This window comes from Megalobrama amblycephala, linkage group LG2 (genome assembly GCF_018812025.1).
Source record: "Megalobrama amblycephala isolate DHTTF-2021 linkage group LG2, ASM1881202v1, whole genome shotgun sequence".
Lineage (NCBI taxonomy): Eukaryota > Metazoa > Chordata > Actinopteri > Cypriniformes > Xenocyprididae > Megalobrama > Megalobrama amblycephala.
The window spans coordinates 51,498,587-51,516,170 of record NC_063045.1 but is presented as its reverse complement, the minus strand read 5'-3'; the positions used below and the strand labels follow the sequence as shown (position 1 = coordinate 51,516,170).

Here is a 17,584-nt window from a genome sequence, read left to right as displayed (position 1 = left end):
GATCGTGTTGAGCCATTTGAAGCTGCATTGAAACTGCAGTTTGGACCTTCAACCCTTTGTACCCCGGTGAAGTCCACTATATGGAGAAATCCTGGAATGTTTTTCTTACAATTTCTTTTCAACTGAAGAAAGAAAGACATAAATGTCTTGGATGACATGGGGGTGAGTAAATTATCAGAAAATGTTAATTGTGAAGTGAACTAATCCTTTAAGATAAAAGTTTACTACTACATTTCTGTGAGATTCTGGCCCCTGCATATGACTCCGGTACCTCCTCCAATGTAACTTTGTTATTTTGGGGTGGCATATTCTCATATGCTATGTGAAAGTCGTAAGTGTACTCATCACTTAGAAATGTAATCTTTCACAAGCCGCATGAAGTATCATGTCTGTAGTACAAACGTACAGTATGTGACTTCAAAAGGAGTGACTTGCCTTGGCGAGCACCATTAATAATTAATGCTGGCAAGATTGTCTCAGTTTTATTTCACTCTGCGACCAGAAATCAAGCACTTCCCACAATTCACAGTGGAGCGAAGCAGCCATTTGTGGCGAGGTTATTAAAATTAAATCACCTTTGTTCTGCCTTATTCACTTCCTTATTTGAGCACTTCTTTCCTACCTTGTCTGTACCAGAGACATTTTAATGTTCATTTCCAAGTGTTGTTACATAAAAGATGCTCTTGGAGATGTGTTATCTGCCTCAGAAGGCATTAAAGTGCACTGTTTCCCCAAGGGTTGATTTCTCTGACAGGGTGTGAGACCACAGATTTCCTTTTTAAAGCCTTAGGGTTGTCAAAATCCCCCAAACGTCCATTGTAGGTCTTGTTTTTTACAAGTAGCAGTTCTAGCACCTCATAACGGGAACTCTGAAGACTCAGGGTGAGAGATTGGTCAACATACCAGATGTTGTTTTCCACTTCTGTATGTATATTCAGTCAGACTGTTAACCTGTCCCATGTCCCCCTGGTCTTCCTGAGGTCACATTTAGGTGAGGTAGCTGCTGTGTTAGTAGCCGTTTAGCTCAGTCTTTACTTTCCATCTCTTTCCCTGCCTTACATCTCCTCCGTGGCAGGTTGAGAGTGTTTGGCCTGTTTTATTTATAAGTCTGTTCTTGGATTCTTACCCCACTGTTTCTCCTCCACCCCCTGCCAACCGCAGTCTGTTCGGCAGTCCATAAGTGTCCGCTAAAAGCTATTAGCCAAACCCTGGCGGTCTCCGCTCCCTTAACCCAGCGGGGCCACAGGGCTTTTTGTTTTCAGAGAGTAGAAGGGCAACGGTCCTGGGGATTTGGAGGTGAACACAAAGCTTGCGGTTGGCCTTTGCCGTCTCTCGTGGACGGGGCCCAATGTACTACTACTGTAAGGTCATTGTGTCATGTTATTCATGGCCCGGGTAAAGTGGTTGGGAAGTGGGTTTGTTTTAAGTTGCATTAGTCTCTGGCCCAGGGGTGTTTATCCAGTTGACTGAATATGAAGTAATAAAGCAAAGTAAAGCCTTGCAGATCTGAATGGTAAGAATTAATCCTTAAAAGCACTATTTGTAATGCCATGTTGCTAGTATAAACAGAGGAATGTTAGATTAGAGTATCTCTATGTAGGCAAAATGCATTAGCGCATTTTTCCACATAATCCTGTGTAACTTTTATGTGGATTTTGGGGTGATGATGGACGTTTTCCCAGGGGGATGTCTGTAGCTTTTTGTTACAGCTATCACACATTATTCATTTCCAACTGAAGGATGTTTTCACCATCCCTCTCTCTGACTGCTGGAAGTCACAGTCGCTCTCCTGTCACAAATTTTAAACCCCAGTATAATTGTTGCCGCCGGGATCGGTAATTATTTCCAAAATCACCATGCACAATGATTCACTTTCATCCCCAGATATCTCACGATGGCTGAAATTCCCCGGTCTTGTTAAGAAATCAGTTTGTGTTGTTGTTATTCATCCATAATTGTCCCACCACCATACTGTCATTCAAATTGGGAGAGAGAAAAGCAATTTCAAAGCTTTCTGAAAGCCTACCTGAATTACCATACCACCGGTCCCCCCCTACCCCCACCCAACAACTGTGTGAAACAAAAAAACCCTTGGCAGTCAGCATGAATTCATATGCGCCTTAAAACAGAAGACAAATTATATATACATATCCAGGCATTCCAGCTATTGCGGGATTGAAATGCATTTCTGTTTTCTTTGATAGCTGTTGAATTTAGAGCATGTAATTTTCATACTGCTAGTCGATATAACATGTATATGAGCAATACATATGTATAGCCCCTTAATTTTACCTAGCTAAGTATTGGCGGAAATTGTATTTTACATCCTTGTCAACAGTGACATGAATAATCAACTTGTAAAGGTGCCATTGGTATAGCAGGTGCTGGATCTGAGATTGTGTTATCTTGGCTAACCTCCAACTGGAATTAAGAGCTGTTGGTGTGAAGTGAGAATTTTTACTCTTTGCTTAAATTTATGGGGTTTTTTTTTGTTTGTTTGATTGTTTTGCAAAAAGTAGTCATCAAATTTATACTTTATTTATTTAGATTTTTACAATGTTTCCTAATCTTGTGTGAAGTTTTTGGCGACAAGTACACTCAATTTTGCCTGACATCACAATCACAAAACTTACGATTGATATATCAGCCACTATGCTGGTATTGGCCGATATATGTTCATTTTTAATGTTATCGTTATCGGCCTGATAAGAAAATTTGGCCGATATATTAAAGCCGATAAATAATGGATTATTTCCTTCCGCTGAGACACTTCAGATGTGCGCTGTTCACCATGATGGTTTCGAATTGCTTGAAATATGATTGTAATCACTTCAAAAAGGAAAATACAGTTAAGTGCAACATGTACAGCGTAAGTTTGTCATATAGGCTACATAAAATTATTGTGTGCTTGGGACGTGGCTTTAAATGATGAGACTTTTGTTTTTGTAATCAGGCTCTCAAAAATTATATAAAAATGTGGATTTAGATTTATCGGGAAATCTATCGGTTGCCGGCTTTCAAATATAAAGAATCAACGGTTATCGTATCAGCCAAAATTTTCATATTTTTTTCTTATTTTTCTTGTCTAAGATACATTAGGGGAAGTATATAAAGAATCATATAAATAAATATCAATTTTTTTTTTATTCAAATTGAATCAAATTGTTTATTGAATTACATTGAAATGTTTTGATTTAGCAAAAACTGTCAAATTTAAAAGCAGTGAATCAAGAATCAGTCAATTGCTGTCAAAGGTTCACAACTGCGTATTGCCTGTTGCATTGGGTCACTGGTTAAGACACTGTTAGTGTTATTGTTGTTGTTTTATACCAGATCCTCTCAATTGCATGTAATGCAAATAGTGACCACCGATTCTCTCTTATAGGATCTCGGCCCAGGCTGGAGGATGCTGCGCCACGGATTGTCGAACACCCCTCAGACCTCATCGTTTCCAAGGGTGAGCCCGCCACTTTGAACTGTAAGGCAGAAGGTCGGCCGACCCCCATGGTGGAGTGGTACAAAGACGGCGAGCGAGTCGAAACAGACCGGGAGGATCCGCGGTCCCACCGTATGCTCCTCCCCAGCGGCTCCCTCTTCTTCCTCCGAATCGTTCACGGAAGGCGCAGCAAGCCCGACGAAGGGGTGTACGTGTGCGTAGCGAGGAATTACTTGGGCGAAGCCGTCAGCCGTAATGCCTCTTTGGAGGTCGCAAGTAAGTCTGCTCATTTGTACTCTGATCCTTGCCTCGTGCCCTCTTCCTCAATCTCTCCTTCTGCAAATTTCCGCAGTGCTCATCTCATTTTTTCCCCCTTCTATAAAGCTTTCCCATTTTGTCCTGCTCTCCTCATCTTTTTCCCTTCTCCTCCATCTCCACTCTATCTTGTTTAGTCTTCCACTGGCTGCGGCGGCCCATAACCATCGTCCCTGGATGGAGTAAAGCACTGAGGTCATTGTTAGTTTTAGAGGAGGTAATCTGATTTGTGGTATTAATGTAGATGGATGGTAGCTGGTATTCGAGATAAATTCAACCCCAGAAATAGCCAAGAGAGGAGCGCAATGCTGGCTGCTTCCAGGTGACAGATGTTAGCTTAAAAAAATCCACCAGCATCTCAGTGTTTCTCATGGAGTGGCTCCAGGTTTTAACAGCAGGGCTCGCCATATCCAATACACACTAATTAAATGCTGATGGCACTATTTGATTTCGGTCATTAGATTATCGCCAATTTCATTATGCTTCCTCAACGTTATGTTTTTGTCATGCGATCTTAGAGCGATTGCTCTGTGATTTGTTATACAGAATCGTTTCTAGGTGGCCTGCAGAACTTAAATGGCGTCGTCGAAGGACAGATCCTTCACCTGCTCGAGTATTTCACCATCTGCTCTGAGATATCAGCGAGACATAATAGTCCCCATGTTCTGGCACTGCTTGGAAAGAATTGCACTATTCTCACACAATTCAAAGTCAGAATGCAGATTCGGTTTCCAGCTACTAATAAATCCTGTCTATGAAATTCCTCTTTCGTGCATTCTTATTGCAAAGTGCTTTAAAACGCGAAGCATTTGCAATTCAGTCACACTCAGCTGTCTAATTAGGATCTGAACCTTCAATGTTGAGCTCCAACGTGATTTATCATGCCTGCTGCAATATCTTTATTTAAAAGGGAAAGCAAAGAAACCATATTACTTTTGATGTTTACAGGATTAATTGAAGCTGCAGCTCTCCAAAGCTTCAAATAACAGTTATTTACTGTATGATATTTATTCTCATTCTCAATGAGCATTTTCAGATTGGATTTCTTTTCAGTTAAATTTTTATTTCTTCTTTCTTATCAGGGGAGGTTACAAGCAATGAAAGTTATATTTCTCTCATATTTCCATATCAAAAAAAAAATTTGATTTTTCAGATTGGATTTGAACAATAACTCCATTCAGTTATAGGACTGACTGCTTGATGATATTACCAAAGCCATTAACCTACATTTCAGATTCAGATCCGGCTCCTAACAGACACCTTGTGGTTTCAAAACTCTGAGTTCATTGTAAGTTCATGATCCATGAGGGTTGTGGAACAGATGGTCTCTTGAATAAAACATTTTTTTATTGTTGCTGAGAAAATTAGTTTTCCGAAGTTGGCGGTTTACGTTCTGAATACGATAGAGAGTCAGACTATAAATTTTATGCTTGGAATTTGTATGACTTTGTAACTCTTTTTACAGCACTATCTACTTTTACTTCAGTGAACCAAAAACAAGCTAAACGCATAATCAAACATCTGAAAATCCCAAGTTTACCCTTACAAATGAAAGGTTTTTGGATGAGTTCTTCTCACATTGAGCAGAAACGTTTGCAGTCTATGTGCCTCAAACGAGACTGTCATTATCATTAACTGTAGACTGAATGTGCGCAGTGGAAAGAATTCTGGTACACAAATAGTTCTAGAACCCCACAGGAGTTGATTCTAGGTCTAGATTCCTAAACCGCACATCCTCGACAGCTATGTGCCTTGTCCTTTATCCTTGCCCCCATCATCCTGGTGGCCTACATCATTAGTTATGATATGTTTGTCCCTCTGTGAGATGACAATGCGACATTTCCTCTAGGGGTGTCTGCAAAAATGGCATAAAACAAGAAAGAATCACATAGATGCGACTATCAAGTGTGTGTATGTATGTGTGTGTGTGCGTGTGTGTGTGTGTGTGTGTGTGTATATATATATATATATATATATATATTACTATTTTATACTGACAACATTCACTGACAACTCCTTAAAATCATAGGAATAAATAGAAACAAAAAAATCTAACAAAAATAGATGAGTCCTGCAAACTGCAATAGCTTGAAAATCTTATTTTTATACGTTTAGGTCATGAGGCCTTCATCAAGCGTTGTTTCCCAGTCTGACAGCATACTACAGTATGCAATTACATTTAACATTTAATATAAAAAAAGGTATGTATTTAAAAAAATGTTAGTGATTTTGACCAGTGTTGGGGGTAATGTATTACAAGTAACGTCTAGGTTACTAGTGTAACCCCCGTTCCCAGAAGGAGGGAACGGAGACGTTACGTCGATACTGACGTAATGGGGTCTCGCTAGGGAGCCCAATCACCTCCAAGGATACAAAACAAGCCAATGGGAATTGGCCTGTGAGATTTACATGCCGGGCCCCTCCCCCGGCATCCGGGTATAAATAGGGCCGGCATACTCACCTTCATTCATATTTTTGCTGAGGAGCCGAGACAGGTATCTGGCCGCTCAGCGGTGGCTCAAAGCTATGGCAGGGGAACGTAACGTCTCCGTTCCCTCCTTCTGGGAACGGGGGTTACACTAGTAACCTAGACGTTCCCATTCAGTCAGTCACGTTCGACGTTACGTCGATACTGACGTAATGGGGTCCCGTGGAAAACGCCATAGCAACTAAACCACGTTACGAGTGTTAGGGAGGCAGGTGCTGGCAGGCTGAGGCGTGCCAAATGCAAATGCGGCCCATACTCGCAACCCTCCAGCGCCCAGAGCAAGCCCAGGAATGTCTTCCATACCGGTGGGATGGAGAGGACAGGGCGTTACCGTGGAGAAGTCGAAGCTGCTGTTCCTACCCCACGGGGAAGAGTGCTTCGGAACTCAATCCCTCGTTTTTCAGCAACGACAAAAACGCCAGGAAAGCGTTCCCCGATGAGGGGAAAGCTACGGAGACCACACCCTGCCCGAAGGGAGGTAACGTGTGGAAGACACATATGGACTGGTCAGAGAACAGTAACGCATATGGAAGATCTCTGATGTAGGTCCTACCTTCCGGGAGGAACGACTAGCAATCAGAGACGGGGCAAAGCGAAGCCGCCCAGGGAAAGACACGGGTTTACAGTCAGGGAAACCTTACCGTGGACAAACACATATGGGATTACCCGAGGGGAATCACAACATATGGGCATCTAGCCCAGTACAAGGGCAGACCAACCAGGCATACACACAAGTACTGGACCTAGCGCCGGACGCCTCCGCCACGTCTGGCCGCCGCAGGATGCAGGAGGAACTCCACAGGGTTCGCCGTTATGGGGAACTGAACTGAGGAGCGGGAAAAGTGCACGCATTCCCTCTCCCGAGGGAAATGGCACAGCAAGCGAACACCCATGGCTATCTACGAGTAGAAAGCACACGGGTGGACACCGGTTCCACTCGGAGGTTATAATACCTCGCGAATGTATTCGGTGTCGCCCAGCCCGCAGCTCTGCAGATGTCTGCAACAGAGGCGCCGTGCGCCAACGCCCAGGAAGAAGCAACACCCCGAGTGGAGTGAGCTCGCAACCCGAGGGGGCACGGCTCGCCTTGGGTCTGATACGCCAAGGCGATGGCATCCACTATCCAGTGGGCCAACCTCTGTTTGGAGACAGCCTTTCCCTTCTGCTGACCTCCAAAACAGACAAAAAGCTGCTCAGAGCTTCTGAAGCTCTGCGTGCGGTCCACGTAAACGCGCAGGGCACGAACGGGACACAGCAACGCAAGGGCTGGGTCTGCCTCCTCCGGGGGCAGTGCTTGCAGGTTCACCACCTGGTCCCTGAAGGGAGTGGTGGGAACCTTGGGCACATATCCAGGCCGGGGTCTCAAGATCACGTGAGAGTAGGCCGGCCCGAATTCCAGGCACGAATCGCTGACCGAAAATGCTTGCAGGTCCCCAACCCTCTTGAAGGAGGCGAGCGCGGTCAGGAGCACTGTCTTGAGAGACAGATGTTTCAGCTCAGCTGACTCGAGGGGCTCGAAGGGAGCTCTCCGAAGGCCCGAGAGGGCGATGGAGAGATCCCAGGAGGGAATGAGGCGAGGCCTAGGGGGATTTAACCTCCTGGCGCCTCTGAGGAACCTGATGATCAGGTCGTGCTTTCCTAGTGACTTGCCATCAAGCACATCGTGATGCGCTGCGATGGCGGCCACATAGACCTTCAGGGTGGAAGGGGACAGCCTCCGTTCCAAACCCTCTTGAAGGAAGGAAAGCACAACACCGACCGGGCATTTCCGGGGGTCCTCCCGGCGGGAGGAACACCACTCAACGAACAGACTCCACTTCATGGCATAGGCGCGCCTCGTAGAGGGGGCTCTAGCCGAAGTGATAGTGTCGACTACCGCGGGCGGTAGGCCACTTAAGTCTGCCGCGTCCCGTCCAGGAACCACACGTGGAGGTTCCACAGATCGGGCCGTGGGTGCCATATGGTGCCCTGCCCCTGAGAGAGGAGGTCCTTCCTCAGGGGGATGCGCCAGGGATGGGCTGTCGCGAGGAGCATGAGTTCCGGGAACCAGGTCCGGTTGGGCCAGTACGGCGCAACTAGCAAGACCTGCTCCTCGTCCTCCCTGACCTTGCACAGTGTCTGTGCAAGGAGGCTCACTGGGGGAAACGCATATTTGCGTAGGCCCCGGGGCCAGCTGTGTGCCAGTGCATCCGTGCCGAGGGTCCCCTCGGTCAGCGAATAAAACAACTGGCAATGGGCGGATTCCCGAGAAGCGAACAGGTCCACCTGTGCTTCCCCGAACCGGCTCCATATCAGCTGGACCGCCTGGGGGTGGAGTCTCCATTCCCCCGGGAGCGTGAGCTGTCGTGAGAGCGCGTCGGCCGCACGATTGAGCTCGCCCGGGATGTAGGAGGCGCGCAGCGACCTGAGTCGGCGCTGACTCCACAGGAGGAGATGGCGGGCGAGTTGCGACATGCGACGGGAGCGTAGACCACCCTGATGGTTGATGTACGCTACAGTCGATGTGTTGTCCGTCCGGACCAGTACATGCTTGCCCTGCAACAGCGGTCGAAACCGGCGCAGCGCAAGGAGTACTGCCAGCAACTCGAGGCAGTTGATATGCCAATGGCGACGGGGTCCTGTCCAGGAGCCCGACGCCGACTGGCCACTGCATATGGCACCCCAGCCGGTGGTGGAGGCATCTGTTGTGACAACAACATGCCTGGACACTTGTACTAGGGGCACCCCGGCCCGTAGAAAAGCAAGGTCCGACCACGGGCTGAATGTGCGGCGACACTCCGGTGTGATGACCACACGGAGTGAGCCGCGGTGCCATGCCCACCTCGGGACTCGGTCGTGAAGCCAGTGCTGGAGCGGTCTCATATGGAGCAATCCGAGCGGCGTGACCGCGGCTGCGGATGCCATATGCCCCAGGAGCCTCTGAAATTGTTTCAGTGGGACCGCTGTTTTCCGCGAGAACGAGTTCAGGCAGTTCAGCACCGACTGTGCACGCTCGTTGGTGAGACGCGCTGTCATGTTGACCGAGTCCAGCTCCACACCGAGAAAAGAGATGCTCTGCACGGGGCAGAGCTTGCTCTTTTCCCAGTTGACCCGAAGCCCCAACTGGCTGAGGTGACTGAGCACCAGGTCCCTGTGTTCGCGCAACTGCTCTCAGGACTGGGCCAGAATGAGCCAGTCGTCGAGGTAGTTGAGAACGCGAACGCCCACTTCCCTGAGCGGGGCAAGGGCCCCCTCTACGACTTTGGTAAAGACGCGAGGAGACAGGGACAGCCCGAAGGGTAGGACCTTGTACTGATATGCCCGCCCCTCGAACGCAAACCGTAGGAACGGTCTGTGTCGAGGGAGGATCGAGACATGAAAGTACGCGTCCTTCAGGTCTATAGCTGCAAACCAATCCCGGGCGTGAACGCACGTGAGAATGCGTTTCACGGTGAGCATCTTGAACGGGAGCTTGTGAAGGGCCCTGTTCAAGACACGCAGATCCAGGATCGGCCGTAACCCCCCGCCTTTCTTGGGTACTATGAAGTAAGGGCTGTAAAACCCAGACTTCATCTCGGCTTGAGGGACAGGCTCTATTGCGTCCTTCGCCAAAAGAACCGCAATCTCCGCCCGCAGGACAGAGGCGTTGGGCCCTGTCACCGAGGTGAACAGAACGCCGCTGAACCTGGGGGGACGCCTGGCGAACTGAATCGCGTAGCCGAGTCTGATTGTCCGGAGACTCACGTGGCTCATGGTGGGCAGGGTGGCGTGGGAAGGCAGTGCCTTGCGGCCAGCGGTGGAACAGAAAAAAACAACACAGGATTCTCCCCCGGGCCCTGTCCCGGGGGAAGGAGCGGAGCGGTCCCCGTCTCCTGAGCAGCTTCCGAAACCTCCGGGTCTCCCGTCTCAGGGCCGCTTCTTAGCCTTCTTCTTTTTAGAAGGAGGCCTGGCGGTCTGGGCGGGGGGCGTGGCCTTCCTGCGGGTGGCTCGAGGAGGGTGGGAGGGTTCCGACCTCACAGGAGCCTGAGCCGCAGGGGGACGCCCTCGGCGAGGAGCAGACGGAGGCACGGCCCGAGGCGGATTGGTGGCATCATCACGCCTGGGCAAGATGTGTTTGATGGCCTCCGTCTGCTTCTGCACCGCCGAGAACTGCTGGGCAAAGTCCTCGACGGTGTCGCCGAAGAGGCCGGCCTGGGAGATGGGGGCGTCAAGAAAGCGAGCTTTGTCGACTTCCCTCATCTCAGCCAGGTCCAACCAAAGATGCCGTTCCTGGACCACCAGGGTGGACATCGTTTGACCCAGGGCGCGTGCCGTGACCTTCGTCGCCCGGAGGGCGAGGTCGGTCGCGGCGCGCAGCTCTTGAAGCAACCCTGGTTCAGCACTACCCTCGTGCAGGTCCTTCAGGGCTTTAGCCTGATGGACCTGCAGAATAGCCATGGCGTGCAGGGCAGAAGCCGCCTGTCCAGCAGCGGAGTAAGCCTTGGCAGCGAGAGCGGCCGTGGTCTTACCCGCCTTGGACGGGAGCCGTGGACGATTCCGCCAGGTGGCCGCGGACTGCGGGCACAAGTGCACCGCAATCGCACGTTCCACCTGCGGGATGTCCACGTATCCCTTGGCGGCTCCTCCATCGAGGGTAGTGAGAGTGGAGGAGGCAGAAGACCGCAGTCTGGCAGTGTGAGGTGCCAACCAGGTCTTCTGGAGCTCCTCATGCACCTCCGGGAAGAACGGCACTGGGGCGGGACGCGGCTGAGCGCTACGGCCCGACCCCAGAAACCAGTCATCCAGCCGCGAGCGCTCGGGACACGGTGGAGGGTTCCACTCGAGCCCGATGCCCGCGGCGGCCCGGGCAAGCATGGCTGTTAACTCAGAGTCCGCCTCCGACTGAGCAACCGCCCCTGAGGGCGGAAGCTCGGAGTCATCATCGGACTCTGAGCCGTTCAACCCACTCCCCGATGCAGCGATCGACATCCGATCCTCTTCCGGAGCGCCGAAAGTGACGTGGGGCACCCCCGAAGAGGGCCCCGCGACAGCAGGCGGCATCTCAACGGCACATGGTGTTGTTGAGGAGTGGGAGGTTCGTGGGGACGGACCCGACGAAGTGGCTCCCACCGTGATCCTCAGATCTCCCAGAGCACTAGCCTGGCCAGCGGCCGCTACAGCCGCTGGCGTTGGGGTAGTGACAGAGGGGCCTCTCACCTCCGTGTTAAAGAAGGAGAGGCGCGATCTCAACACCAACATGGACATGCCCTCGCAGTGAGGGCATGAACCATCCACGAGCGCCGACTCAGTGTGCGGTCTACCCAGACACGTGAGGCAGTGATCGTGGCCGTCAGAAGAGGTCAGGAAACGACCGCATCCAGAAACACACGGACGAAAAGCCATCTTGAAAAAGACGCTGATCGCCCGTGCTTGCTCTTTCAGTATACCTCACCAGCCGAAGCACCCAGGGATGGGCGTAGCACCGTCCTGTGGGCAGCGCGTCGTCACCCCCACCGCTGAATGTGCCTTCCCACCAGCTGGAGAGACTCGAGCAGGCCACCGGAACAAAAACAGGCAGTAGCAATTAAAATTGCTGTTTGCAGGACCGTGTCCCTATAGCAATTAGAATTGCTGTTTTTGCTCTTTTGAAATTTCACTCTTTTAAGGAGGTGAAAGATGATCAGCCGATCGGCTCCGAAGCAAAAGTATGAATGAAGGTGAGTATGCCGGCCCTATTTATACCCGGATGCCGGGGGAGGGGCCCGGCATGTAAATCTCACAGGCCAATTCCCATTGGCTTGTTTTGTATCCTTGGAGGTGATTGGGCTCCCTAGCGAGACCCCATTACGTCAGTATCGACGTAACGTCGAACGTGACTGACTGAATGGGAAAGTGAGTTACGTAATCAGATTACTTTTTCAAGTAACTAATAAAGTAACTGGTTACTTTTAAATTTACAACATAATATATGTTACTTTTTCAAATAAGTATGTGGTTATTGTAGTTCTAGATTAAATGAGAGCATACATTTACTCATCTCACAGATTCAGTATTCCTCAAAATAAATAAAAAATTGCAAATGCAAACTCATAATATTATGCAAACCAGCAATATTTAAAAGTTAAATTACACATATATATACTTTATGTATTTAATCTTAATTTATTAAGCAATGTATTTGCTGCTGACCTTTAATGATCCAAATTTAACCACACTACTAAGCAAAAATGACATTAAACATCACATTTGTGTTTCTTTTTTCTTTTTTTTTTGCTTTTATTGTTGAAGTAAGACTGTTTAACTTTCTTCTCCTGCATTCTTCTCTAATCCAGAATGGCAGCACAGCTGAAAGGTTTATTTGAGCTGCGCCCTCTACTGTACAGGTGTGAATTTGCAGTTTCTTTAGCTTGAAGCTTATTCATTTCACTGTTGGTGCAAAAGAGCCTTTACATTTGCCAAAAATAGAACTGTTTTTATTAAAAACGAACAAGCAAGCCCAGACCAGATGAGCAAAAGTAACGCAAAAGTAACTTAACACATTACTTTCCATAAAAAGGAACTAAGTAATGCAATTAGTTATTTTTTTTAGAGAGTTGCGCAATATTGTAATGCACTACTTTTAAAAGTAGCTTTCCCCAACACTCATTGTGACATCACAATGTGATTGTGACATCATAATGGGTACATTAAAATATGACTGCCCTCATTTACACCCTTACTCTCTTTCGGCATCTTTGTCGTTCTAATCCTCTTTAAATTTTTTGTTCTGTGAATATAAGAATATATTTTGACAAATATTTCAACTGTTTTGTCAATGTAATAAAAGACCAAACCAACAATGGAAAAAAACAAACAAAAAAACCCCCACCAGATATTCTTTAAGAATATTATATTTTGTGTATTTTCCAAAGTAGATAGTTATACAGGTTTGGAACAACAAGAGAGTGAGCAAATTATGACGATTTTCATTTTTTGGAGTGAACTGTACCTTTAATGTAATAAAACATTAGAATAGCTGATTTTTGATGATGTTCTGTGGGAATTGATGAGATTTGGGCACATAGTGCCAGCTCTCTACATGGAGATCATCTTTCTCCATCGTGGCACAGCTCCATTAGCCAGGTGGTGGGCGGGAGACTGGGATGAGGGGTCTGCTGCCAGCCATAGAGCTTGTCTGGTTCACAGGTTTTGGGGGGTTGGCAAAGATGGGTATATATAGAGTGAAAGGGAGGTAGAAAGATAAATAGAAAAGAGAAGGAGGGAACCCATATGCCAGGCATGTTGATCTGCCACCAGCAGGCAGCATGTCGTACATTAGCAGGGCACAGATCTTCGGTCAAACGCGAGATGTTCTGGTGAGAATAAACAGGCTCTTGGCTTGGTGTGCGTGGGAGGGACCGAATTCCCAGAGAGTGTTTTAACAGCCTGTTTATATATGCTGCATTTGAAGGTGGTATTTATGGTCGAGGTGATGAGTTATGTAGGCACAGTTACATTACTCAGATGATGAAGCCGGAGCTGGGATGATTTACAGTGACAGAATCCTCACACTTTAAATGATAGATGAAAGGGAATGGATCTGTGGTGGTTCATCTGTGGTTTATTACTTTTTAAATGATGCTCAGCATTTGCTGTCGCCCCTCTTTATACTTTTGCATGGCTCACAAGGGCTTATGGGTAAACATCAGCCATTTGGAGCATCTAATGAAAGTTTTTTGGGGGGGTCAGGACTGGTTTCCAGGGGAACAGGTGAAGACAGAAGAACAGCTGTCCTATGGAATGTTGGGAATGAACAGGTGAAAGGAAGATAAGATACTCTTGTTCTGTGTTTTGATTGGCTGTGAGAGGCGGGAAACTTTCACACTTTTCCACTTATGAGGAGAGTCCCAAAACCTGTACTGCAAAAACATGGGTTAGCAACAAATTCGAACTGAATTTTAACTAGGATTGTCCTGATTTCTGTTGCTATATGCTATTGAACACATTCCTTTTTTCAAGCTAATATTTACCAAATTTTATATTTGTTTAGTTAATAATTTGTAATAAATATTGTTTTAAAAATATGATTTGTATTATTTTATAATTTAATATTAATATTTTTATATAAAAATGTTAGCTATCTGTTTGTCATTGTTTTAATGTAATGCATTAATATTTATATATATATTTTTATTCAATAATAAAAATATAGAATTATAAATATTATCTATCTATTCTTATCTTATCTAAGTTGAAACAATGACATATAGATATAAAATATATTTTTTATATTTCATTATATATATATATATATATATATATATATATATATATATATATATATATATATATATATATATATATATATAGGGTTTTCTTGTGGGTCTCACTGTACCTCTAGGGTTTAAGCTGGAGACATCCTGACAGATAAGCCTATTTATGTGAAGCCCCTCAGTCCAGGACAAAACTAAAGTAATAGTGGCTTATGTTCAGTAGGGCATGCTGTTCCCCTCTGGGCCGCCTGCCCTCTGTGCTATTAACCTTATTGCCTTGGATCTAGGATCTCTGTGTGGGTGCTGAAAGGGAGGCCCAAAACCATCCAGACTTTGAAACTCCTCAATATAAACTGATTATGAAACCAGCAGAAAAGGGCATTGTAAAAGAGCATTGTAAAGCTTTTTAATTAAATTTGAGCAGTCTTTTACTGTAGCTCTAATGCACCGACACACCCTGATGCAGCTATAAAAACTGCATGAATCAGATTTCTGTGATCCGTCTTCCTATTTCATCATGACTCAGAAGGCCGTTACAGTCCCACAAAGCTACTAAAACTTCATCCAGACTTTGATGAGATGCATCGACAAAGTAGATTTATTATTCCAAAGCCTCTGTTGTAAATATGTGAGCTATTAATCTCCCTGAATTTTCAGGGAACAGAAGTACAGAAGAGAAGAGGTGCCAAGTTTCAAATGCATTTTTCGCTTGTCTTCGCTAATTCTAGCAAATTCATATTAACCAGTGAAGTCGACCCGGTCTGTCCAGACGCAATGTGGCTGCGTGTGTGTCCGTGCAGCAATAATGAGATCACTTAGCCTGTCGAACTCCAGGGGTCAGGGAGACTGCTGACAGGGCGGGGTCATTCGGACACGGGGCGACACAGGCCTTCTGTCCCCTGGCTATTTAACTCTCACACTACCTAATTAATTAATTAAAGCCAGTCACGAGTAACACAGCTTAGACATATGAACACATGGTCACCTTGGATGAAGCAAGAGAGAGGAAGGGGGAAAGATGTGCGGTAAAGATAGTCATAATAAACTTCTGGGGGACAGAAAGAAATAAAGAGAGGCAAATGTAAAAGGAAACGAGAGAAAGAGAGACAATGTTTTGCTGAATGAGCAACAGGTGGTGCAAGGAGGAGTTTAGACTACACCCCCACTCAACCTGATGAGCAGTGGTGCATCTGTGTGCTTTTGTATAGTCAGGGTTATGACCAGAGCAGGCAGACACAAGGAACAATGCAGCCCAACTCTGACACCCTAGGGAACCACCATCCACTTTCAATAGTTGCTACCAACTCTGAGACACCAACAACTCTTTATTTGTGTCTCTCTGTAGCTCAGTTCACTGATAGAAGAGACTGTTTTACAGTGAGGTCTTTTTTTTCTTTTTCTTTTTTTTTTTTTTTCTTTTTTACATTGGTTTAAATGCTAAGTCAGTAGTTACATTTAAAGAGTAAGTTCACCCAAAAATGAAAATTATGTTATTTATTACTCAAATTAAGATATTTTTTAATAAAATCCGATGGCTCAATGAGGCCTCCATTGACAGCAAGATCATTAACACTTTCAATTGTTCAAAAAGGTACTAAAAACATATTTAAAACAGTTCATGTGATTACAGTGGTCCAACCTTAATATTATAAAGCTACGAGAATACTTTTTGTGTGCCAAAAAAACAAAATAATGACTTTATTCAACAATGTCTAGTAGTGGCCGATTTCAAAACACTGCTTCATGAAGCTTCGAAGCTTTACGAATCTTTTGTTTCGAATCAGTGGTTTGGAGCGCCAAAGTCACGTGATTTCAGTAAACGAGGCTTCGTTACATCATAAGTGTTTCGCAATTTCAATAGTTCACATGACTTTGGCAGTTTAATATACGATCCGAACCACTGATTCAAAACAAAAGATTCGAAAAGCTTCAAAGCAATGTTTTGAAATCAGCCACCAATAGATATTGTAGAAATACTGTAATTTTGTATTCTCGTCGCTTTATAATATTAAGGTTGAACCACTGTACTCACATGAACTGTTTTAAATACTTGTATTACCTTTCTGGGCATCTGAAAGTGTTAATTAACTTGCTGTCAATGCAGGCCTCACTGAGCCATCAGATTTTATCAAAAATATCTTAATTTGTGTTCTTACGGGTGTGGAACGACATGAGGGTGTGTAATAAATGACAGAATTTTCATTTTTGGCTGAACTAACCCTTTAATAGTAATACATTTAATAAGAAATAAGGTGTTTTTGTGTGAGACTTCCGATTTATTAGCTGCTATAGGGAATAACAAGAAGAATATCAAAGTGCAGTAAACATTACAACTGTTTGTGCTACAAACCAGTGTGTTTATAATTAAGACAATATACATTAAAATAATATGGTAAGAAATACCAGTTTGCAATATCAAGCAGCATAACGAGCTGTTTTGTACAGCTGAAAATAACTGGAAGCGAATGACACTGGAAGCCAGACACATTAAAATTACAAATGGCTATTCCTGCTCTTACCTAAAAAAAATAAGGTGGATGCACATACCTGTATGTGCTGCTCAAACAGAATGTGGCTTGATCCAATCAACTTTCCTGTTTATGACATTTTATATGAACTTTTGCTTACTCGTATACCTCATGAAACAATTGTTTCACTCTGCGGTTGTGGTTAAATGAATGTGTAATCATTGCTGTTGACTTGGGAGAGCCTGACCACCATAGGGACTTTTTAATTGCATCTATTCATTTTCTTAACAGAGATCATAAAATTGTAATCGTCCATTTTACTGGCATACTAAATTGCAAGGTGAGTTTAAGGGCTTTGTGCAGGACGGCATATTTCTTAAAATGCCTATTATTCAGATCTGAACTTTAGCCTTATTTTTAAAACACCTCTGATGTTATTATTGTAGAGTGAGAGGACAACATTTAAGCTTAAAATGAAGTTAGTAAGCCTGTTAAGTGTCGTGATTGATGGGAACTGGTCGTTGCGAATGCTAAATTATTTTTCTTTTCACTGCATATGTGGCTGTGCGATCCGTATACCCGGAGATTTTGTGCAGGCACCAGCCCTGGGATGATTGATTGCTTCTCTCTCGTTGGCATTGCCAGCTGGCATCAGAGCAATGGGAGA

At 45.7% G+C, this 17,584-nt stretch overlaps 1 protein-coding gene across 1 annotated transcript in view; it reads left to right on the top strand.

Annotated features, from left to right (window-relative positions):
* The window catches only part of robo3 (roundabout, axon guidance receptor, homolog 3 (Drosophila)), a 167,468-nt gene that overhangs the window by 93,613 nt on the left and 56,271 nt on the right, over positions 1 to 17,584 (top strand). Inside the window, exon 2 of the mRNA XM_048180757.1 lies at positions 3,386 to 3,712. Coding sequence (XP_048036714.1) covers positions 3,386 to 3,712 — 327 coding nt within the window. The remainder of the gene's footprint in view (positions 1 to 3,385; positions 3,713 to 17,584) is intronic.